A 26,737-nucleotide genomic window follows, 5' to 3' on the forward strand; every position below is an offset into this window, starting at 1 on the left:
CTTCTTCACGACATGCCTGAGCTTCTTCACGGCATGCCTGTCAAGCCTGAGTTTCTTCACGACATGCCTGTCAAGCCTGAGCTTCTTCACGTCAAGCCTGAGCTTCTTCACATCAAGCCTGAGCTTCTTCACATCAAGCCTGAGCTTCACGACATGCCTGTCAAGCCTGAGCTTCTTCACGACATGCCTGAGCTTCTTCACGACATGCCTGTCAAGCCTGAGCTTCTTCACGTCAAGCCTGAGCTTCTTCATGACATACCTGAGCTTCTTCACGACATGCCTGTCAAGCCTGTCTTCACAACAGACCTGTAAAGCCTGAGCTTCTTCGCGTCAAGCCTGAGCTTCTTCACGACATGCCTGTCAAGCCTGAGCTTCTTCACGACATGCCTGTCAAGCCTGAGCATCTTCACGACATGCCTCTCAAAACTAAGCTTTTTCACGACATGCCTGTCAAGCCTGAGCTTCTTCACGTCAAGCCTGAGCTTCTTCACGACATGCCTGTCAAGCCTGAGCATCTTCACGACATGTCTGTCAAGCCTGAGCTTCTTCACGTCATGCCCGTCAAGCCTGAGCTTCTTCACAACATGCCTGTCAAGCCTGAGCTTCTTCACGTCATGCCCGTCAAGCCTGAGTTTCTTCACGTCATGCCCGTCAAGCCTGAGCTTCTTCACGTCAAGCCTGAGCTTCTTCACGACATCCCTGTCAAGCCTGAGCTTCTTCACGTCATGCCCGTCAAGCCTGAGCTTCTTCACGACATACCTGTCAAGCCTGAGCTTCTTCACGTCATGCCCGTCAAGACTGAGCTTCTTCACGACATGCCTGTCAAACCTGAGCTTCTTCATGTCATGCCCGTCAAGCCTGAGCTTCTTCACGTCTAGCCTGAGCTTCTTCACGGCATCCCTGTCAAGCCTGAGCTTCTTCACGTCATGCCCGTCAAGCCTGAGCTTCTTCACGACATGCCCGTCAAGCCTGAGCTTCTTCACGACATGCCTGAGCTTCTTTATGACATGCCTGTCAAGCCTGAGCTTCTTAACGTCAAGCCTGAGCTTCTTCACAACATGCGTGTCAAGCCTGAGCTTCTTCACGTCAAGCCTGAGCTTCTTCACGACATGCCTGTCAAGCCTGAGCTTCTTCACGTCATGCCTGAGCTTCTTCACGACATGCCTGTCAAGCCAGAGCTTCTTCACGTCATGCCTGAGCTTCTTCACGACATCCCTGTCAAGCCTGAGCTTCTTCACGTCATGCCTGAGCTTCTTCACGACATGCCTGTCAAGCCAGAGCTTCTTCACGTCATGCCTGAGCTTCTTCACGTCATGCCTGTCAAGCCTGAGCTTCTTCACGTCAAGCCTGAGCTTCTTCACGACATGCCTGTCAAGCCTGAGCTTCTTCACGTCATGCCCGTCAAGCCTGAGCTTCTTCACAACATGCCTGTCAAGCCTGAGCTTCTTCACGTCATGCCCGTCAAGCCTGAGCTTCTTCACGACATACCTGTCAAGCCTGAGCTTCTTCACGACATGCCTGTCAAGCCTGAGTTTCTTCACGTCATGCCTGTCAAGCCTGAGCTTCTTCAGGTCAAGCCTTAGCTTCTTCACGACATCCCTGTCAAGCCTGAGCTTCTTCACGTCATGCCCGTCAAGCCTGAGCTTCTTCACGACATACCTGTCAAGCCTGAGCTTCTTCACGTCAAGCCTGAGCTTCTTCATGACATCCGTCAAGCCTGAGCTTCTTCACGACATGCCCGTCAAGCCTGAGTTTCTTCATGTCATGCCCGTCAAGCCTGAGCTTCTTCACGTCAAGCCTGAGCTTCTTCACGTCATGCCCGTCAAGCCTGAGCTTCTTCATGACATGCCCGTCAAGCCTGAGCTTCTTCACGTCAAGCCTGAGCTTCTTCACGTCATGCCCATCAAGCCTGAGCTTCTTCACGACATGCCTGTCAAGCCTGAGTGTCTTCACGTCATGCCCGTCAAGCCTGAGCTTCTTCACGTCAAGCCTGAGCTTCTTCATGACATCCCTGTGAAGCCTGAGCTTTTTCACGTCATGCGCGTCAAGCCTGAGTTTCTTCATGTCATGTCCGTCAAGCCTGAGATTCTTCACGTCAAGCCTGAGCTTCTTCACGTCATGCCCGTCAAGCCTGAGCTTCTTTACGACATGCCCGTCAAGCCTGAGCTTCTTCACGACATGCCTGAGCTTCTTCATGACATGCCTGTCAAGCCTGAGCTTCTCCACGACATATGGGGGTGGTGTGGCGCAATGGATAAGACACATGCCTTTGGTGTGAGAGACCCGGGTTCGAATCCACTGTGAGACACCAATGTGTCCCTGAGCAAGACACTTAACCCCTAGTTGCTCCAGGGGTGTGCGACCTCTGACATATATAGCAATTGTAAGTCGCTTTGGATAAAAGCGTCAGCTAAATGAATAAATGTAAATGTAAATATACCTGTCAAGCCTGAGCTTCTTCACGTCAAGCCTGAGCTTCTTCACGACATGCCTGTCAAGCCTGAGCTTCTTCACGTCATACCTGAGCTTCTTCACGACATGCCTGTCAAGCCAGAGCTTCTTCACGTCATGCCTGAGCTTCTTCACGTCATGCCTGTCAAGCCTGAGCTTCTTCACGTCATGCCCGTCAAGCCTGAGCTTCTTCACGACATGCCTGTCAAGCCTGAGTTTCTTCACTTCATGCCCGTCAAGCCTGAGCTTCTTCATGTCAAGCCTGAGCTTCTTCACGACATCCCTGTCAAGCCTGAGCTTCTTCACGTCATGCCCGTCAAGCCTGAGCTTCTTCATGACATGCCCGTCAAGCCCGTCATCTCCGTCCAAGATGACCGCTACTCACGTTCCTGAGCCTGAATTCCCAGCCAACCACCCTCTCATCCTCCAACCCTCATCCTCATCTCCTCTGCCTCCTGTCAGCCCTATCACTCGCCCTCTACACGCTAGTGGAATGGTGGGCTCGCTGAGGGGCTTCCAGTCCTCAGCACCATCTTGGACTGTGGATGCCTGGAATCCTACTCCAGCCACCGCGTCCAGGATTCCACATCGGCCCATCAATCCACTAGCTCACCCTTGGCTTCTACCTCCACCAGGCTCCCTCATACCCCCCGCATCCACCTTGGTCGCTCGTCCACCTTCCATCACCTCTGAACTGCACTCCTCTAGCATCGCCTCGTCCCTTCGTCCCCCCGGCTCCATTGGACTCCTCACTCCCTTCTGCTCCTCATTGGTCCTCAGTCCCTCTGTCTCCACCGCGCCCTTCTGTATCCCCGTCTAAACCTCAGTCACCCCAAGCCAGTGGCTTCCCATTGTCCTTCTGAACCCTCTGCTCCACCATGGCCCGTCGAACTTCCGTCTCCTCCCTGTCATCCTCCCCTATTGGTTCTGCCTCAGTCCGTCATCACCCTAACCCTCTGCCCTTCAACCTCCATGGCTCCTCCCTCCATCAGCTCCACCATGAGTCACGAGTCTTCCCGTTGGATACACCTCCTTTCTGCCTGGACCCTCTTCTCCCAGTAATCCACCAACCTTCTCCAGCCCTTCGCCCACTCGTGTTGCCAGCCCTCCGCCTGCTCCTCCTCCTCCCAAACCCCCACCTTTATCTCTTTCGTTACGACACGAGGCCACGCCTTCAAGGAGGGGGCGTACGGTCACTGAGACACCTGTCTTGGACTTTGTTTTGCCTTCTTTGTTTGTGCACCATGTGTTTTCTTGTTAATCAGTTTCACCTGTTTCCTGTCATCATCCTCATCAGTCATCACTCCCCGTGTGCACCTGTTGTCACTTAGTCTCCTCATTTGTCTGTGTATATAGTCTCCCTAGTTTCAGTTCTTCCTTGTCGGTTCTACATCTTTACTGCTTGCTATGTACTATACGTTTCTTGAATAATAAATAGTTTAATCGTTATCCGTCTTCGTCTTCCTGGTCTTCCTGAACATGCCTCACGCAGCGTGACAAATACAATATATAACAAAACAATAAATAGGGTATGATTTTACCCCTAAATTCAGCATATTGACACAAAATGATAACTGCAAATCCACCTTTCTCTGCCTGGATCCAGGTGTTTCCATTTGCTTTTCTGTAGCTTTCTGCATTCTGTTAAAATATACCTCAGATTTCTTGTCAAATCTAGCTGTTCAGTCAATCTCAAAGCTCTTTCCCGTTTTAGATGTGTTTTGTGTGTTTTTCACTGCATTCACGCTGAAACCCAATGCAGCCGCTCAGTGTTTCAGCCGCCTCTCGGTGTAGATATATAGGTATATGTACACAGATATACAGATGAAGCTCACATCAGATGTATATGTATATGTATATATGTACACAGATATAGAGATGAAGCTCACCTGGAGGTCCTGCAGGTGTGTGTTCCAGGCCGCGGTGACGGCCGGAGTGTGTTCGGGGTGTGTGAGGTAGATGTGCGCCTGCAGAGCGTGAGCCAGCGTGAGTCCGGTGCTGACGGCACACAGAACCTTCTCCGTGTGACTGAAGCAGAGCCGGGCCTGGAGCGCTGGCGGACCGTCCAGCATCAGCATAGAGCAGGGGGTCAGAGCGATCTGTCCCGCGCAGAACACAGCCTCCCGCACCTGACACACAGCAGTCAATACACATATATTTACATATACATTTATTAATTAATAAATGCATACTATATAAATTATTATTACACGGCTCTGTGGAATACTTGATTCTGATTGGTCAATCGTGCCGTCCAGCGGTGTGTTATTCCCAGATAACACCCGCTGAGAACAGAAACACCGGCCCATCCGGGTCACTGAAGTCAGCAGCGCTATACACTCGCTAGGAACGGGTTTTCCTTCGTGGAAGTTTTGCATTTGGTGAGCTAATAAAATATTAAAACTCAGTCAAATATATATTTTGTGTACAGTTATTTAATTATGCCATCCAGTATCATGGACTTGCTCTCTCTTGTTTCATACAAACGCAGATGCTGTAATTTTATGACTATTGTTTTGTACACTGTTGGATTATAAGATATAAGATTATAAGACACAAACAGGTACGATTTTAAAACAGTTTAATCTGAATTCAATATCTCTGATCTCCATAATTATGTATGTGGTGAAATGCTGTGTAATAAGTGTTATGACTGTATACCGTATCTCTTAAATGTCCGTCTAGTTTGATCTTGCCACTAAAACTGCTCTCTCCGCGAAGCTTTGCGTTTAAAGACATAATAAAATATTTCAACTCAGACCAATATTTCATGTCTAATTATTTACTTTACTTTTCTTTATTATTTATAATGCGTATCCAGCCGGTTGTTATCTCAGAATAAACCCCCTTCAGGTGTGTGTGTGTGTGTGTGTGTGTGTGTATTCTCAGAATAAACCCCTTCAGGTTGACGGAAGACCCGATCCTGATCACCCTGTCAGGGTTTATTCTGAGATAACAACCGGCTGGATGTACATTATCCTTTGCATATATCATTATGAGCAATGAAATGATGCATATTAATTGTTTATGGATTACTGTTACATCTGCAACCACAATACCTGAACGATGCAGTATTCAAACTAATATTCAGGTATGGGTGCCACACAATGCCATAATGAACATGACAATAAAAATAAAAAAAACTTTAAAAATCGATTAATAAATACATTTAAAAAAATTATAAATAAAAAATAAATAAATATATAGTTTAATTGATTTGTTTATTCATAATTCATATTTATCTGTTCGCATATTTATTATTTATTAATAATAAATAAATAATCAATACCAACATAATAAATATATTAATTAATTAATGAATCGACATATTTCTTTTTCATTAATAATTATTTATGAATAAATAAATAAATAATAAATATTGATAAATAATAAATAATAAAATAAATATAATATGAAAGAATATATATATTTCAATATACTTATTTAATTATAGTTCTTATGTATGTATTCATAGATTTATTATTTATGAATAAATATATAAATATGAATGAATAAATGAATGAATCAATAAAAATAAATACAAACATAATAAAGACATTACTAATAAATGTAGGAATGGATAAATAAAAAATATATGAAAGAATATATATATTTCAATATACTTATTTAATTATAGTTCTTATGTATGTATTCATATATTTATTTATGAAAAAATAGATATAATAAATATGAATAAAGATATATGTTTTATTATGTGTTTACTTTATTTAAAGTAAGCATATTTAATGTTTATTGTAAGAAAATAATAAAATCATAGAAATCAAGTTTTTAATTGTATCTGTATTCAGATTTACAGGCTTGCAAAATCTGCAAAAGCCATAAAAGATAAATAGAAAATAAAGACCTTGTACAATTTAAAATGCACTTCATATTTTATACATCTAATGAATATTCAGCAATATTGAGTGCACTGACACTATCAGAAGAGAACAAAACTCGATGTGATTCATGACACTACTGTCTGTATGAGTCTATATCTGATGAAGTTTGCTCATAGGTGTTGATCATCACTGTGAAGCTGCTTTGAAACAGTCTGCACTGAATAAAGCGCTGTAGAAATAAAGCTTGCTTTCGTTTGCCTTTCTGAAGCTCAAAACACCATTTACCAAAAATGAAGAAGTTTCGCGGCCAGTTTTGTATCAGCTGCTGATGGAAACATCCATCAATCCCGACACAGAGAAGAGTTCAGACAAACGCCAGAGACTTGCATCAGAAAGGGTGCAATTCATTACCATTATTATAGCATTAGTGTTTGATCAGCAGAGCATCAATTAACGCTCCACACCTTCACTGTTATCTTCTCACCTACAGTTCCCGTTTCACACCCGCGATGAGAGCTGCGCATCACTAATAACAGGTGATAATTAGAGATCTGCAGCTAAAAATACACGAGCTGGTCAGAGATGAGGCGTCCCAGAGGTCAGAGCGAGAGGTCGAACGCTGGGAAACACACACACACTTCCTCTAAACACACACCTCAGGTGTTCCACGGCAAGAGAGGGAAGAAAGAAGTGGGTTTAGAGTGGATCATTTGATCGAATGAACACATGAATACGTTTGATCCAAAAGGACTTTGTAGTCATACATCATGTGCATTGAGTGTTAATTTGGGATCATATAGTTTTTATTAAAATTTTGCATTAGTTTTTTCCTTTTTTTTCAGTTTTAGTTCTATTTATTTTAATATGTCAAGTTAAACAAAATGAAAATGAGATATTTCAACTAGTTCAACAAGTAAGTCAAATTTAAATTGTTAACACTTCACAATAAGGTCTCATTAGTTAATGCATTATCTAATATTAACTAACAGTGATCAATACATTTGCTACTTTGGCAATGTTGGTTATTAAAAATACAGCTGGTGATCGTTAGTTCATGTGTCCATTAAATATTATGGTAACACTTTATAATAAGGTTCATAGTTAACATTAGTTTAATTATTAACTAACATTAACTAACAATGAGCAATACATTTATTATTTAATAATCTTTGTTAATGTTAATTCATAAAAATCCAGCTGTTCAATGTTTGTTCATCACAGTGCATTAACTAATGTTAACAAATACAACCTTTGATTTTAATAACGTATTAGTAAATGTTGAAATTAATATTAACTAAGATTAATACAGATACAACTTTGAACTCTTTCCCCGTCAGTGTTTAATAAAGTTGATGATCAGCACCAGCATTTCTGATCATTTTCACACAAATGTCATGGCCTCAGAATATTTTGTTGTTTGAATATCTGAATATGCAATATATAAAAAGAAAGAACAGAGCATCTGCTTTTAAACAAAACATTTTGTTCAAGTTTCATGCATTTTTTTTTATAAAGTTTCATAAATAAGCAACATTTGGAGCAAAAAGCTGAGAAAAGTGTGTGTTTTGGCAGGGAAAGAGTTAATAAGGTATTAGTAAATGAAGATGAACTAAGATTATAATTCTTTCATTGTTATCAAATATTATCACAGTATCACGGTTAGTTCAGTTTCACAGCTAGTAAATGAAACCTTATTGTAAAGTGTTTTTAGTCCTGCATCATGTGCATTGAGTATTAGTTTCAGATCATATAGTTTTGCATTAGTTTTTATTTTCATATTTTCCAACTTTATTATAATTTGTCTTTTTTTTTTTTTGTTCTAGTTATTTTAATACATCAAGTTAAACTGAAGGAAAATGAGATGTTTCCACTAGTTCAACTAGTAAATAAAATTTAAATAGGGACACTTTACAATCTCATTAGCTAATGTTAGTTAGAATAAACATTAACTTAGATTAATAAATGCTGTAGAAGTATTATCAAGTATTATCACAGTATCATGTTAATAGCTTATTGTGAAGTGTTACAGTTTTTAACAGCGTGACTGATTTCAGCGAACACTTATTTTATTTTTCAAGTTAGGATATCTTTGATGTTGTGTTGGAGACACATTCCTTCTCTGGCCTGTTCTTAGAGAGCGTGTGCGACGCTCTTTCCTCTCTGCACTTTGCCAGACGCGCCTGGGATACGACGGATCAACAGAAAGCGCTTTGCTGCAGGGAGCGAATAGTCACATTCATTTCCATAATCATATGTGTTTCTGGAGATTCCCGCTGCTGGGTTCACCTGTCAACTGTGATGAATCCTCAGCATCCGCCCGGACCGCCGCACATTACCAGGACGAGGAGAGAGGAAGAAAGCCGGATCAATCAGCGCATCATTTACCTGGGAGCGCCATTCCCAAATCTACGGCGTTCCCAAATCGGGATTGGCGTTCCCGTTATGAGCCATCAAGAGCCATCAGTCCTTTCCCACACAATCCGGCACGGAGTCGGACATAAAGAAGCTCTTTCGGCTTCATATTTGTGGATTTGAATATCAAAAGCACGACCTCTCGGCTATTATAATATTTAGAAATAAAAAACAGGTGCGGCGTGATCAATTATTAAGAGCCTGGCGCAGGTAACTCGGGATCCGGGGAATACTATTTACATAAAATTAACAGTTCAAAAGAATGAGTTCACACACCAATCAAACCTGTTAATTGACTGTCAATGGCGTGTCCCTGAATGTACAACACAGCTACATTATTCATCCGCGCCGCTGACAGGGAAGACAGGCCAATTTGCATGGGCATCCAAAATCTGATCAACAACTACAACGCCACATGCATTTTTAATAGAGCCTTATTAATATTCATAGGGGTCAAACTATGGCGCCGCGTTTCATTTAACTCGCAGCAGCCGGCAAAGTGTTTCAGGAAAAGGCAAGTTTAAGGCTGGAGCGAGGCGCTTCCCAAAAGAAGTGTTTCTGGAGGAAACGGGCAGACGATGTCCTGCATGTTAATGAGCTCTCGGAGGTCCAGCGTCGCATGTGTGTGTCAGCGGAGGTGACCTTAAAGATGTTATTCCTGGCTCTGGGTAAATGACCTGTTATTGACGAACAGTCAGACTCAGTGGCGCTGGTCAAGGACGCGGAGGAAAAGCACCATCAGGTATGCTAATGCTAATGCTAATGCACGCGCATCTGAAGCTTCATGCATAATTGATGCATGCGCTGGGGAACCGCACACACACACACACACACACATGATCCTGAGCCAGTTACATGTGTGTGTCGATCTGCTCCTCTACGACTTCAGTCGGTTTACAGTGAGCTGGGCCTCTGCAATACTCCAGGAGCTGAACACAAGCCTGATGTTGGCTATATAAATACTGAGTAAAGTGTGAGAAACGGTGTGAAGTGACTATAGTGAACTAAAACACATATAGGAAAAAACATTTTCTTTAATTGAAATATAACAAATGTTAATGGAAAGCTAAATAAAATATACAAACGTTTTAATTCAACGCAATATTTTTTTATTTTAATTTAGTTTAACTTGATGTACTTAAATAGCTAAGAATAAATCTGATCTTAATTCTTAATTCAAAATATTTAAAATTATTAATATTAATAGTAATATTAATTAATCTTAATTTATTAACTATTAATATTGAATATAACTATTAATAATGAATATTAATAAAAACTCTTAAATCTTAATTCAAAATATCAATAAAAACTGTCAATAGTACTAAAATAACACTGGTGATATGATTCTTTGAAGAATAGAAATTCAAAAGAACAGCGTTTATTTGAAATAGAATCTTTTGTAACATTATAAATGCCTTTACTGTCACTTTTGATCAATTTAATTCAACCTTGCTGAATAAAAGTTTATGAATTAAAATAAATAGCATTAATCCTAAACTTTTGAACGGTGGTGTATGTACAGTATATCTTGTCCACAGAATGAATCTATTGACCAATCAGGATGAGGAGCTCCAGAGTCTTCAGAGTATACAACATTATTACTGTACTTTTACTGTATTATTGCTGCATTATTACTGTACTATTACTGTATTATTACTGCACTATTACTGTATTATTACTGCACTATTACTGTATTATTACTGCACTATTACTGTATTATTGCTGCATTATTACTGTACTATTGCTGTATTATTACTGTACTATTACTGCACTATTACTGCACTATTACTGTATTATTACTGCACTATTACTGTATTATTACTGCATTTTACTGCACTATTACTGTATTATTACTGCACTATTACTGTACTATTACTGTATTATTACTGTACTATTACTGCATTATTACTGTACTATTACTGTATTATTACTGCACTATTACTGCACTATTACTGTATTATTACTGCACTATTACTGTATTATTGCTGCATTATTACTGTACTATTGCTGTATTATTACTGTACTATTACTTTACTATTACTGCACTATTACTGAATTATTACTGCACTATTACTGTATTATTACTGCATTTTACTGCACTATTACTGTATTATTACTGCACTATTACTGTACTATTACTGTATTATTACTGTACTATTACTGCATTATTACTGTACTATTACTGTATTATTATTACTGCACTATTACTGCATTATTACGGCACTATTACTGCATTATTACTGCATTATTACTGTATTATTACTGCACTATTACTGCACTATTACTGTACAATTACGGCATTATTACTGCACTATTACTGCATTATTACTGTACTATTATTACTGTATTATTACTGCATTATTACTGTATTATTACTGCACTATTACTGTATTATTACTGCACTATTACTGCATTATTACTATACTATTACAGCATTATTACTGCACTATTACTGTATTATTACTGTACTATTACTGCATTATTGCTGAACTATTACTGCATTATTACTACATTACTGCATTACTCCATTACTGCACTGTTACTACATTACTGCATTATTATTCCATTATTACTGCACTATTACTGTATTATTACTGAATTATTACTGCTACATTACTACACTATTACAGCATTATTACTGTACTATTACTGCACTATTACAGCATTATTACTGCACTATTACTGTATTATTACTGCATTATTACTGCACTATTACTGCATTATTACTAAATTATTACTGTATTATTACTGAATTATTACTGCTTTATTACTACACTATTACAGCATTATTACTGCACTATTACTGTGTTATTACTGTACTATTACTGCACTATTACTGCATTATTACTAAATTATTACTGCTACATTACTACACTATTACAGCATTATTACTGTACTATTACTGCACTATTACAGCATTATTACTGCACTATTACTGTGTTATTACTGCATTATTACTGCACTATTACTGCATTATTGCTGAACTATTACTGCATTATTACTGTACTATTACTGCACTATTACTGCATTATTGCTGAACTATTACTGCATTATTACTGTACTATTACTGCACTATTACTGCATTATTGCTGAACTATTACTGCACTATTACAGCATTATTACTGCACTATTACTGCACTATTACAGCATTATTACTGTACTATTACTGCACTATTACAGCATTATTACTGCACTATTACTGTATTATTACTGCATTATTACTGCACTATTACTGCATTATTACTAAATTATTACTGTATTATTACTGAATTATTACTGCTTTATTACTACACTATTACAGCATTATTACTGCACTATTACTGTGTTATTACTGTACTATTACTGCACTATTACTGCATTATTACTGAATTATTACTGCTACATTACTACACTATTACAGCATTATTACTGTACTATTACTGCACTATTACAGCATTATTACTGCACTATTACTGTATTATTACTGCATTATTACTGCACTATTACTGCATTATTACTAAATTATTACTGTATTATTACTGAATTATTACTGCTTTATTACTACACTATTACAGCATTATTACTGCACTATTACTGTGTTATTACTGTACTATTACTGCACTATTACTGCATTATTACTGAATTATTACTGCTACATTACTGCACTATTACAGCATTATTACTGTACTATTACTGCACTATTACAGCATTATTACTGCACTATTACTGTGTTATTACTGTACTATTACTGCACTATTACTGCATTATTGCTGAACTATTACTGCATTATTACTGTACTATTACTGCACTATTACTGCATTATTGCTGAACTATTACTGCATTATTACTGTACTATTACTGCACTATTACTGCATTATTGCTGAACTATTACTGCATTATTACTGCACTATTACTGCATTATTACTGCACTATTACTGCATTATTACTGCACTATTACTGTATTATTACTGTACTATTACTGCATTATTACTGTACTATTACTGCATTATTACTGCTTTATTACTACACTATTACAGCATTATTACTGTACTATTACTGCATTATTACTGTACTATTACTGCACTATTACTGCATTATTGCTGAACTATTACTGCATTATTACTGTACTATTACTGCACTATTACTGCATTATTACTGCACTATTACTGTATTATTACTGCACTATTACTGCATTATTACTGCATTATTACTGTACTATTACTGCACTATTACTGCATTATTGCTGAACTATTACTGCATTATTACTGTACTATTACTGCACTATTACTGCATTATTACTGCACTATTACTGTATTATTACTGCACTATTACTGTATTATTACTGTACTATTACTGCATTATTACTGCACTATTACTGTATTATTACTGCACTATTACTGTATTATTACTGCATTATTACTGCACTATTACTGTATTATTACTGCACTATTACTGCATTATTACTGTACTATTACTGCATTATTACTGCACTATTACTGTATTATTACTGCACTATTACTGTATTATTACTGCACTATTACTGAATTATTACTGCTTTATTACTACACTATTACAGCATTATTACTGCACTATTACTGTGTTATTACTGTACTATTACTGCATTATTACTACATTACTCCATTACTGCACTGTTACTACATTACTGCATTATTATTCCATTATTACTGCACTATTACTGTATTATTACTGCACTATTACTGTATTATTACTGCATTATTACTGTATTATTACTGAATTATTACTGCTTTATTACTATACTATTAAATCATTATTACTGCACTATTACTGTATTATTACTGTATTAAAACTGCACTATTACTATATAATGACTGCATTATTAATACATTACTTCTGCACTATTACTGCATTACTGCACTATTTCTGCATTGCTGCATTATCACTGGTCTTTCAGCTTCAGATGGCATGTTGAAGATCATACGCTTGCAGTGATTCATGATTCTTCAACACTTCACTTCCAAATGCTCGCGAGAATCTCAAATCCTCAAATCTGGTTCTGAAGGCCTGATCAAGTCTCTCGTCTGTATTTGATTTGCTCATGCTACGCGTCGCAGGAAAGCAGAGTAACTTGAGCAGCACTATAAATAGCTTTACCCAAATGCACAAAGGAAGCCTTTTGACCGGATTCAGACGAACAAAAATCTGAAATCACACACGTGACAGAAGTGTGACAGACGAGCCGGTGTCTTTGAGGAGCGTCTGACCCCGAGCCGGATGAGGAACGCTGTCAGCTCGGCTTCTGTCAGATTTATGCTGATTATTGCTCTCTATCTATCGGCTGTTTGGAGGTCAGACGGGAGAAATACACAATATAACACTCAAAACGCTGCTATTTATGTTTCATTTCACTGAAACCAACAACGCTCAGAAGCCAGACTAAATATTGCACATTCGATAATATCTAGACAACACGAGTTTGTCCGAAATATAAGCAGCCGTCATCGAGCGAGGAGGAAAACCGCCCCGCCGCCGTCAAACGCTGCTTTTGTGACAAATTGGTTGTGAGTCTTTTTCGACTGATGCACAAAGCGCAGAAATCTCCCCGTGACCTGCCCGTGGGACATGACAAGCCCCTCACGCGTCGCTCTATCAAGCAGGATCTTTCCAGGACAATGCAAATGATGACAAATTCCATCATCCCGCATTATGCGCTTTCCCGCTAATCTCCCTAATTCGGGGGACTGGCGAGGGTTGGGAGGTTTCGGCCGAGGGGCATCAGTGATGATGTCTGACTGAATGATGCCGAAACCCAGTCCACACATATCTGTGGTTCTGGTCCGGTTTGTGAGGGTCTCTCCTCATGTCAGGCTGCGTCACATCATCACACAAGGCCCTCGACACACACACACACACACACACACACACACACGAGTGCAGTTTCAGCATCTGTTCAAAAGATGGCAGTGTGACTTCATGAAACACACAGACGCGATCCGGTCACATCAAACCTCTGCTCATTAACACCAGCCAAATAAACTCACTCTTATGAAACCTCAAAGCTTTTTATTACGTTCACAGGGTTTTACAGTAGTTTAGGCAAGACACCTTTATGTTTTATATTTCTTTAATTTGCTCTGATAAGGGTGACTGCATCTCCAATGCGGGTTTCTTTTAATACATGAGGTTTCACAAAAACAACTCTTTTATATATATAGTACAAGTTTATGCAAAATGAATATTATCAAATGTGTAATATTTAGTCTAGCTTCTGAGCGCTGTTGGTTTCAGTGAAATAAAACATTAATATTTATTAACATATTAATATTTATTATAGATAGCATTTTGAGTATTTGTAAAAAAATGTTGGCCATCCAGGTAATGTGTGTGTGTGTGTGTGTGTGTGTGTGTGTGTGTGTGTGTGTGTGTGTGTGTGTGTGTGTGTGTGTATGTGTTTTTTTACTTAAATAAAGAAAATCAATTCTATATTTAACTCTTTTTTTTTCATTGACTTTTTATTTCAATTAAAATGTCTCTTTACTGTAATTTAAAAAGTCTCATTCTCATTAAGCTAATGCAAAAATTTTTTTATGTATGATGGTGGTATAATTTAATTTATTCTGATTTAAATAAAAATATTGCATTATGTTCATTTATCTGCAAAAATAACTATTATGTTCACAAAAATCTAATGGTAATCTTTAATGAAAATAATAAAATTCACAATTTTTCTGCATTTTGGTTAATAGCCATGTAAATACTGTACAAAAGGGTTGTTATGTATTTCTGCAAGAATCCCACTTACAAAACCCTGGAGTATGAATAATGAATCTGCATGAAAGTGAAGATGCTGCATCTGTCTATTATTCATCCACAGCACTTTTATATCTTGTGCAACGGGCGAAAATGACAATGGCTAATGAAAAATGAACGAGCGAGGTTAAAAGGTGCAAGTCAAACGAGAAATTAATGACAAAGTGAGAGGCCAAAAGTAAATGGAACATAAACGTTAATATCTCCATCCAGCGACGGCCATTAAAACGCAACATCTCCCTAATAAATTACGGCCCGATGGTGACGCCCGTCCACTGTTGCATGAGAATGCGATAATAATGTGAAGAAACGACTGATAAAGTATCAAACGCGGGCTTGGACATCGCAGGAGCCCGAGGCGCTGAAATCTCCCTGTCTAATTGCCGGCGTTTTCCGGCGCTCGCTCTTCCCGTGTTTGTCTGCGTGTCAAAGCCTGTCCTGTCAAACTCGGGCGTACAGGAATAACCCTCGTTTCCATAGTAATGGGACGGTCACTCGGATCTGGACGAGATGAGACCGGACAGCGCTCGCTGGTCTCCTCCAACACAAGCCGTTATTATTGTGTTTTTCATCTTCCGTCTTCAATATGCAATTCAAATAAATATATACGTGCACTGAGTTTGCTGGGGTTATACAAACATGCACACATTATCCTGTCACCACAACTTTCATTCCAGTCTGATTCATATTGCATCCTTGGGAATCTTCAATGCAAATAATCACGTTTTTTTTTGCATTTCGGTTAATTGTCATGGAAATAGTGTCTGAAAATACAGGTTTCACACATCACAGTTTTCTCTCCGACACGCTCTGACTCTGAGCTGAATACACAATGGGTTAAATATAATTCTGCTCTGTGTTTGTGGACACCGACGAGCCAGACCCACATTTATTCAGACACCTTCAACATTTCTCACATTACCTCAGTTTATTCGCTATAGTTTAGAAAATGGTGATAAATATGAGCAGAACTCAGAGTTATGAACTCAGTTGATATTTGACTGGTTTTGTCCATCCTTCTGTTAGACTGTCTCACACATGAATTATGTTGAATATCTGTCAGCTGTTAAATTTAACTACACAATTAGATAATACCAGTTTAGCTCAACCAATCACCAAGCAATGCTTCATTTTGTTCAGTCTGTGTGTAAAAAGAGCATTAGCAATTAAAGAAAACATGATCAGGTCAAAGTGTCTGAATCATTTTTGGTCCCAAATTTGTATAAATGTCACTGGTAGTCGCTGTATGAAGAATATCTGGGTATAATATGTCACAGTTTACTTTATTTTGCTCTCCTCACTCACAGAAATGAACTATAGTGTCCTGCACACACTAGTAAGAGCATCAGAACTGATATCTGTGTGTGAGTATCGTGTGGTTTGCCTGTACTTCAGTGCTGGCGTGAGGAGAGCCGGTCGGCTCCAGTAACACATGAAGAGCTCTTCAGACACAATCAGGATCAGATGTCGAGGCGAGCGCATTAATGAAGGAGTGTGTCGGCAGAAGAGCATCGGCTCTGACAGATCCAGATCTTCCCAGTACAAGCTCATACCAGCACGCGAAGCGTTCGGCAGGTCGTGAGATGACGAGTGTGTTTGCCTGATTCATCTGTGCGTCCTGTCACACACACCCTGAACGCATCAGTGCACGGCCTCCTGTTCCCCAGCGCTGGACGCGTGACCTTCAGGACACACACATCTACGGCTGCGGCGCGGGTGAGTGAGGGTTCAGCCGGTCGGGACGAGGCTTCCTCTCAACACTCATGGTGATTATTTACAATACACCGGTTATGGTGATTTAACAGTGTGAATATTGTGACTCGTTTCGTTTCTCTCGCTGTACGAACTCAGAATAAAAGAGAACGCATTTGGCAGGTTTGAGTCGTTTCTGCAGATTGACTCTTTCAAACAAATGTTCTTTTCTTACTATTTTACACACACACACGCACACACACACACACACACACATATAATATATATATATATATATATATATAGAGAGAGAGAGAGAGAGAGAGAGAGAGAGAGAGAGAGAGAGAGAGAGAGAGAGAGAGAGAGAGAGAGAGAGAGAGAGAGAGAGTCAATCTGAAATATGTAAATATGTTCAATGAACTGATTCAAAACTCAGTTCATTTGAATGTTAATTTCACCTGTGGTGTAAATCCAGCTTTTAATGTTGTTTATGTGTCTATGTGGTGTTTTTAATCTGCTTTAAGACAAAGCATGTGTAAGTTCATAAGTCGACAGCATTGCTGAGTATTTCCTCCTTAAAACTGCAGTGAACCAAAGACAGTCTCAAAAACACGCTTTGAAATCGCTGGTGTTTCTGACGTCACAAACTACCTTGTAACCAATCAGATCAACGTGTGATCGTCAACCAGTGGATCTCTGAGCTGAGGGAGTGAGTGGAGGCGGGGCTCATTTGCATATTCATAGAACCGCACATACTAAATGAGGCAAGGGTGTCGAGTTACAGTCAAGCTATTTTAAGGCATGAAGAAATTTTTTTCAGGGAAAAAACGTTTAAATATGTAATTTTGGTGATTAAAGATCAAGAGTTTTAAGGGATCAAATTATTGACTAAAGGGAGACTTTAACATAATTCATCTTCAACAGTTTTCATCTTATTTTCACTTTAAATAAAATGCCACGCGTTCCTGCTGTCCAGTGATAGGAAAGAAAAACCTACTGTTGAGAAACGAATGCAACATTAAGGGCCGGTTCACACAGAACATGGTTTTTCATTAAAAATCAAAGATGGTGCTGATGTGAATCAGGTTTAAAACGCTCCTGTGAGTGTGTATGTGCGAGCGGTTTCTCTTTACACCGTGTTTTAGCAGCATTGAGCTTTATAGCCAATCACAGACGTATCTGTTGAGCACATGAACACAACGGCCAATCAGAAGTGTTTAAGTTAGTCAGAATCCGCTCAATGTTCAGCGCTAATTCTGCACGCTCGCGAATCCTTTCAATATAACGAACAAAGTACAAACATAATGTCAATAAGAGATTCAGTGCACAGCTTTGTTGATTATAAAAGGAGTTTCTGCAAGAGTGGCAACCGTATTTAAATGTGCAATTGAATCCGATTGAGAGTGAAAATCATTGTAATGGATGGGACACTGGATGTCAAATGATCTGTGCATCGAGTCCTGAAGTGTAAATGCAAAATAACAGACCTGCCACTTTTTCTATGTAATAATGTGTTACTTTGCTCATATTGGGTCTCATTTATGAAACGAGCGCACAACAGAAACATGGGCGTAAGGGCATTTCCGCGCTTAACTTGGGATTTCTCACTACGGACGTGAGCGATCAAACCTCACGCCAGGCCTCAGCTCGTGTGTGTGAGCTTTAGACCGAGCGTGAGCAGAGTCGATCTAGCGGAGGATTGAAATGAAGCTCAGTCGATCATTAACGGTTAAGAATGTCAATGTCAGAAACGACATTAGAATAGATGTGCGTCTGTGAGCCGTTATTTCCCCAGGGCTTCAGCTTTATGTGCGCAAACACCAGATCATGAGGATCCTCACACGTCACACACACACACACACAGCGCTTCTGTGAACCCAGGAGGACTGCGAATAAAATAAATAGACTACACAAGATATATTTAACTTAAATAATTAACAGATTAACAACAACAACAAAAAACTGTGCGACAAGTAGCCTATAGGATAATTATTATATGATTATAATGTTTGTAAATGTTTGGTTTTATTTAACGGTATTTATTATGCATATTATAAATGAATATCAATGTTAGCAGTTAGGAGGTCAGCGGGTGTTTCTGGAGTACGATCACCTCCTCCTCTTGCCGGGTTATGTTCCTCCGTGGCGTAAACTCTTCTGAATCGAGAGTTTTAGAGGCATGGTGTTGAAATGACGATCGTTTGAAGCCGCCACATTTATCAGTATATACGATTGTTGGTACGATGGGATTTGGCAGCATGTGAATGTTTCACGGATCACATGTGAACCCTGTCGAAAGATGATTTCTGAGCTCGTTTCTGCGTTACATTGATAAACGAGGCCCATTATTACTCATTTTACACATTTTAAACCTCTAGCAAAGATACACACAGAGTCTGATTCATCTGCACAATTCTTCTGAACTGATCCATTTCAATGAACTGATTCAAAACAATCGCAGCGAACGTTAAGTCTAAATGAATTAATGGCCTACAGGGTGACGGTTTGCTGCTTATTTTCACTAGTTCAAGTCATTAATTTCCCATTCGTTCCCTCCTGTTTTACCCCATTAATCAGAAGACACTCAATTCAGTTCAAATGATATGCAGTTGCTAAATAAAGACTGCTGTTTTTACTCGCTAGTGCTGTATTAGTGCATGTAATCAATGTTAAACAACATTCTTCAATATAACAAATGATTAAATATAAAGTGATTCTTGTGAAGCGCTGATTTACAGAGTTCGACTAGCATTTAACTTCTGGCGTTGGAAATAGTGCTGTGAAACGTTTAATCGCCATTAATCACATCCAAAATAAAAGTTTGTGTTTACATAATATGTGTGTGTACTGTGTATAATTATTCTGCATATATAAATACACACACACATGTATATAATTGAGAAATATTTGCATGTATATATATATTAGATATAATTAATATTTTATATATAAATAACACATTTTTCTTAAAATATATACATGCACGTGTGTATTTATATATGTGTATAATTATTTTGTATATATATAAATACATAAACATGCATGTATATACTGTATATATATATATATATATATATATATATATATATATATTTAGATATAATTTATATTATATATAATTTTATATATAAATAACACATTTTTCTTAAATATATACATGCATGTATATTTATATACACACACACACACACACACACACACACACACACACACACACACACACACACACACACACACACATACATACATACATACATACAAATGAAATTACACAATACACACACACACATATATATTATGTAAACACAAACTTGTATTTAGGATGCGATTAATCGCGATTAATAGTTTCACAGCCGGTTTCAGATGCATTTGTTCATTTAGTTTCCTTGTGACAATATTAAGAATATCGCGGATTGGTTGAGAACGCATCAGATGTGAGTTTGTGCAGATGTTACACTTTTTGCACAATGCAATCCAGAAAATATTGTTTTTCTTGCCAGACTTCTGTAGTGTGCACTGAATTCAGTGTGTGTCCAGACAGCTTCTCGCTGGCTTCATTATATTAAAAGATGAGGTTTTGGTGTTCAGGAGTGTGTTGCGCTGTAAGTGATGGTTTATTGAAGCTGATGGCATCTTTACAGTGTTCCTGCTCTCGCCCGCAGCGCTGCGCATTACTGACGCATTATTACACGCTCGCACGCTCTCCTATCAACTGCTCCTCAACTAATGTTAATAGACTAGAAAATTGAGACATTTATGAAGTATGGGCAGTGTTTATGAAAAAATCCATAAAATATGACAAGGGCGAGGTGAGATGAAAGCGGGCTTTAATAGACGACGGCGACGGGAGAGCTGACGAGATCCTCCTACCAGATCCTCATTTACACACGCTACAAACAAAGTTAAATGTTCTAATTAATCTGAACACACACTCCTCCTGCCCAGAGCCTCATTAACTGATCCTGCTAATGAAGAGGCTTCCACACACACACACACACACCATCAGAAAACACACACACACACACACACACACACACACACACACACACACACACACACACACACACACCATCATTTCTCTCAGACACTCACACACACACACACACACACACACACATTCTTGTACATCTATCTTCATGAGGACATTCATTGACACAAAGTGATCTCTAGCCGCTTCCCCTAACCTTACCCATCACAACTGAGTGCCTAACCCGACCCCTGACCCTAAACCGCCCCTTGACCTCATTATAACCTTATCCCTAAAACCAAGTCTTGACCCTCAAACACACTGAACTGTGACTGACTGTAAAGGCCTCGATTTAAACAACTTTACATCAAATACAGGTTTTGATTTGATCATTTTGATAAAATGAAAAACTTTGCATTTCAGCATTTAAACCATTTTTAAGTAAAGGATCATGTATATTAATTAAAATATACGATTATAAACACACACACACCTTATTATCCTAATTGTGAAGCTTTTTAGAAGGTCCATTAGCTTCTCCTTGATCCACCAGTTAAACACTGAATTTAAAGCTGTGTAAGGGTGCATAGAGAGACTTTGTCTCATTTCCAGTCCATATATCTGAACATTCTTACATCAAGAAGCATTTACTGTACGAGTAAAATGTTTCCTGATAAAAAAGTTCAAGTTTTTGCTTAAAACAAGGAACCTGATCTGCCAATGGGGTGAGAAAACTAATCTTGTTTTCCATTTGAATGAAGATTATTCTTCTAACCTCATTGGCAGATTTGCTTGATTTAAGCAAAAACTCACTTCATTAGATTTATTCTGATCGTTTGACTCATCTAGTAAATGCTTCTTTATTCAATAATGTTTAGATATTTGGACTGGAAACGAGACACAAATACTGAGTAAGAAAAGCATTTTCTGTTCTAGAGAGTGAAGAGTTCATTGACGGCTCTTATCGGAGCGTCAGAAGCAGGCGTCCCGTCATATTCCTCAATGGAGGCGGATTACAGTCCCGGAGCGTCTCGGGAGAATCCCAGCTCATTGTTTTAATCGAGTTACACCCTTAAGCAGATTACGGAGACGTTCCCGCAGCACACACGCTCATTGTGGGCGGCAGAACCAGATTCTTCCCCAATGCAAATCCAATTGCGGGGCCACGCGTGGTTCCTCGGGAACGAAACGAGCCTCCCGATGGAGTGGGCGTATTCCCGAAACTGGGACTAACAGGACTACATGTTAAAGGGGATTATTCCACGTGTCCCAGGGTGGCGTGCTGATCGTGATTTAACAGTGTTTGTGTTCCTGTTACGATCGCTGGAGTTTGAGTCGCTCTTCCGAAGGGATTTTCCTGAACGGGAAACATTAAATCACCAAAGTGTGCGTCGCCACGCAATTTACAACTCCTGCTGTTAACCACGACTTTGGTTAATGAAGGGTCAGCCCAACCATCTGCCAACATGCAAAGCTTAATCGTCTGTTATGAGAGGAAATTGATTTTTTTTTTCATTCGCTTGGAAAAATGTTTCTTCCCTCCATTTGCTTACGCCGGAAGACTGGCAATATTAGCAAGGTGTAAAAGCCACTAATGCGACGTCAAACATCGTTCGATCATCCCTCATTACATCCAGCATCCTTTGCAGGACATAAATATAATACGCTGAAGCCTTAAATGATAAACGCAAATTGAATTTGCATAAACATCCAAATAACGGCCCAGGATCATCTGATGTGGGAGAAGCGGAAGCTGAATCTGCCACGCGTCCGGCGTTCCTCATTACGGATATCAGGACTATTATGCTAATCGTGACCTCGGCGCGCAGGCTAATCAGGGGCGAAACGGGAGAGTAAAAACCTAATTCATTTAATCTAAAGGACGCGAGCGCGAGGGCCTGGAGACAGAGGAACACCAACGCAAAGGTTAACGAACGTGCCTCATCAAATCTGATCAGCATCGGGAAACATCAGCCTGTTCTCTGCAATTAGACCAGGCTTTGATGAACACACACACTCATGATTGCACATCTCACACACACACTCTACAAACAGCGCCTGAAGTCATTGTTTCACTCCAACACATGCTCAACATTCAGGAGAACTCAATATTATGATGAAACCCAGTTTAAAACCAATTAATTGTTTGATATTGTTCTTTTCTAGCAATAGAGAACGATTTATTATTAAATTAGCACTGGACGCCTGGGTTAATCATCAGCTGCAGCGAGTGGGGGGGGGGGGGAATATTACAAGAAAATCATTTTTCTTTCAATAACAGGATTACAGGATAGTATGTTTTGGCTATCAAAATGTAAGTTAATTAAATTCACTGAAGAACAGCACATGAGTCTGACAAGACACTTCACAATTAAAAAAAGTTCACATATTCTTATTTCATTTTTAATTCGGAAGTGTCTTTACAGCGAGGGTAATATCAACTAAAATGTAATAAAAATAAATACAAAAAAAAACAGAAAAAAAACTAAATATACTACATAATATAAAATAAAATATACTAAAATATATAATATAATATAATATAACTTCAGAATTTAAAAGATTTAATTTGTCTTTTTTCTTATTTCATTATTTTAATTTTTCTTAATTCTTATTTCATTTTTTTTTACTTAGTTTTAATTCTGAAGTGTCTTTACAGCGGGGTTAATATTAACCAAAACCTTAAAAAAAACATAAAATATAATAAAATATATAATATAAAAACATATAATGAAACATAATATTAATTAATTTTAATTCAGCTAATTTGCAACATTTCTCATTTTCGGTTTAGTTTAACTTGATTCACTAAAGTAACTAAAACTTAAATTTAAATAAAATTCATAAAAACTATAAAGACATAAAAAACCCGAAATAATATATATGTTATATACTGTATATATATGTGTGTGTGTGTGTGTGTGTAATATAAAAAAAATTAAATAAAAAACCTTTTCTAACTTGAAATAAAATATATAATATATAACTTCAGAATTAAAAATAATGTCATTCTTCTACTTTTTACTAATTTTAATTCAGCTAGTTGCAACATTACAACATTTCTCATTTTTGTTTAATTTAACTTGATACACTAAAGTAACTAAAATTTAAATAAAATTCATAAAAAATATATAGACACATTTAAAAAGCAAAAACTAATAAAAGTGATAAAACACAGAAAACAATTGCAAAAACATCAAATGTAACCGGTGAATTAAACCCAACAGAAGTCTCTCAGTATCGCCGACATGAGCCGGTCTCTCGACCCGTGCGCGGTTCTCCTCTGAACACCGACGTCAGCCGTTTCTCCAAACTCAATCTAATGAATCAGTGGTTACTGGCGGGAGAGGTGGAGGGGGATTCCTCATTGGAGCGCGTGGCGGGGGGTTAGCGTGCGCGCGGGCTCAGCGTGGGGCTAATTATATCACTGTGGGGCCGAGTCTACAGCCTCCACTTCAGCACGTGTGTGTGTGTGTGTGTGTGTGTGTGTGTGACGGGCTGTGCAACTGCGTTTACCCGTGATTGAGCTGTTGAGTTTAGCATATTACACTCGCTGTGTGCTAATTCAACACAGATTAGCATATAGAGCGATCGCGCCTCAATCATGTCAGCCTTTGTTTCCTCCATAAGAGGCTTTGGCACCGGAGGATCTGCTTCAGAGTTCCTGGAACTTACACGCACAACTTCTGTTTCAGTCGGACTGAGCTTATCCCGATTGCTGAATCTGAATGTAGTGTTTACACGAACGCTGAACATGTGATCGGGTTGATGTGTGTGTTCATATGTCACAAGCTTCAAATAGCGATAGGTTTTTTGACATGCGCGAATACACAGAGTTTCCCGATGTTTGCGCATACTCACTATTCTCCTACACTGGTTCTTTATTTGTTTTAAACAGCGGACTTAATATTTCTCCATTTCTGGTCATAATTTGCAGTAAGTGAGCGTATGAGCCGCTGTGCCGCTGCTTATATTGATCACAGTAAAACTGGCCGAACCCAGTCGTGTGTGTGTGTGTGTGTCTGAAGCCAGCACTGGAGGGCCGCTGTCCTGCTCCACTCCACACACACACACACACACACACACACAGGGAAAGGAGGATCATAGGAGGACGAGACACTCGTTTATACCACACTTTATTCATCAGGAGAACAGCTTGTTCAGCGCGTCACACGTCATTACGCTATTGCTACGGCATTACGCTATTGCTACGTCATTACGCTATTGCTACGGCATTATGCTATTGCTACGTCATTACGCTATTGCTACGGCATTACGCTATTGCTACGTCATTACGCTATTGCTGCTACGGCATTACGCTATTGCTACGTCATTACGCTATTGCTACGGCATTACGCTATTGCTACGTCATTACGCTATTGCTACGGCATTACGCTATTGCTACGTCATTACGCTATTGCTATGTCATTACGCTATTGCTACGTCATTATGCTGCTACGTCATTACACTATTGCTACGTCATTACGCTATTGCTACGTCATTATGCTGCTACGTCATTACGCTATTGCTACGTCATTACGCTATTGCTACGTCATTATGCTGCTACGTCATTACACTATTGCTACGTCATTACGCTATTGCTACGTCATTACGCTATTGCTACGTCATTACACTATTGCTACGTCATTATGCTGCTACGTCATTACGCTATTGCTACGTCATTACGCTATTGCTACATCGTTATGCTGCTACGTCATTACACTATTGCTACGTCATTACGCTATTGCTACGTCATTACGCTATTGCTACGTCATTACACTATTGCTACGTCATTATGCTGCTACGTCATTACGCTATTGCTACGTCATTACGCTATTGCTACGTCGTTATGCTGCTACGTCATTACACTATTGCTACGTCATTACGCTATTGCTACGTCATTACGCTATTGCTACGTCATTACACTATTGCTACGTCATTATGCTGCTACGTCATTACGCTATTGCTACGTCATTACGCTATTGCTACGTCGTTATGCTGCTACGTCATTACACTATTGCTACGTCATTACGCTATTGCTACGTCATTACGCTATTGCTACGCGCATGTGATTTCAGTTTCGTTGTTCAATCTGATCAAGTGTTCACATGTTGTCTGCATGTAAACGCAGTGACGTTAGTGTTCGCTGATTGGCCGAACGCACGAAACACCAGCACCCGCCATTTTAAAAGGCTGTGTAACACACAGATTATAGACTGTATATTTACTCCAGAAACTAACTCTACAAACATGGAAAACAGGGATAGATGGAGCTCTTAATCTTTTCACTGAGGAGAAATCCCAACGTGTCTTTGAGGGACCAAGAGAGACAACAACCACACGCCATACGCTAATAACTCTACACTACTGTCTACTTTCTAACACTTCTCTCTAATACCGTATGAGACAGGACTGTTAGACAGATCGTACACTAATGAACAGGAGAATGCGAGCGCTGTGAGCTCAGTCGTTCTCAGCGCCGTCAAAATAAAAGTCCCAACAACACGTCACGCGGGTCTCACGTCACCTCAGAGTTCCTACTGGCACTCGAACGCAACCAGGAAAACGAATAACTGTGACAGATCTAACCGTACATTTAATG

At 39.0% G+C, this 26,737-nt stretch overlaps 1 protein-coding gene across 3 annotated transcripts in view; it reads right to left on the bottom strand.

The window, feature by feature from the left end:
- The window catches only part of dph6 (diphthamine biosynthesis 6), a 113,440-nt gene that overhangs the window by 22,490 nt on the left and 64,213 nt on the right, over positions 1-26,737 (bottom strand). For all 3 annotated transcript variants that reach the window (XM_081347610.1, XM_081347611.1, XM_081347612.1), the window contains one exon: positions 4,341-4,580. In XM_081347610.1, coding sequence (XP_081203736.1) covers positions 4,341-4,580 — 240 coding nt within the window. The remainder of the gene's footprint in view (positions 1-4,340; positions 4,581-26,737) is intronic.

Source organism: Scardinius erythrophthalmus (assembly GCF_964197995.2).
Source record: "Scardinius erythrophthalmus genome assembly, chromosome: 19".
Taxonomy (NCBI): Eukaryota; Metazoa; Chordata; class Actinopteri; order Cypriniformes; family Leuciscidae; genus Scardinius; species Scardinius erythrophthalmus.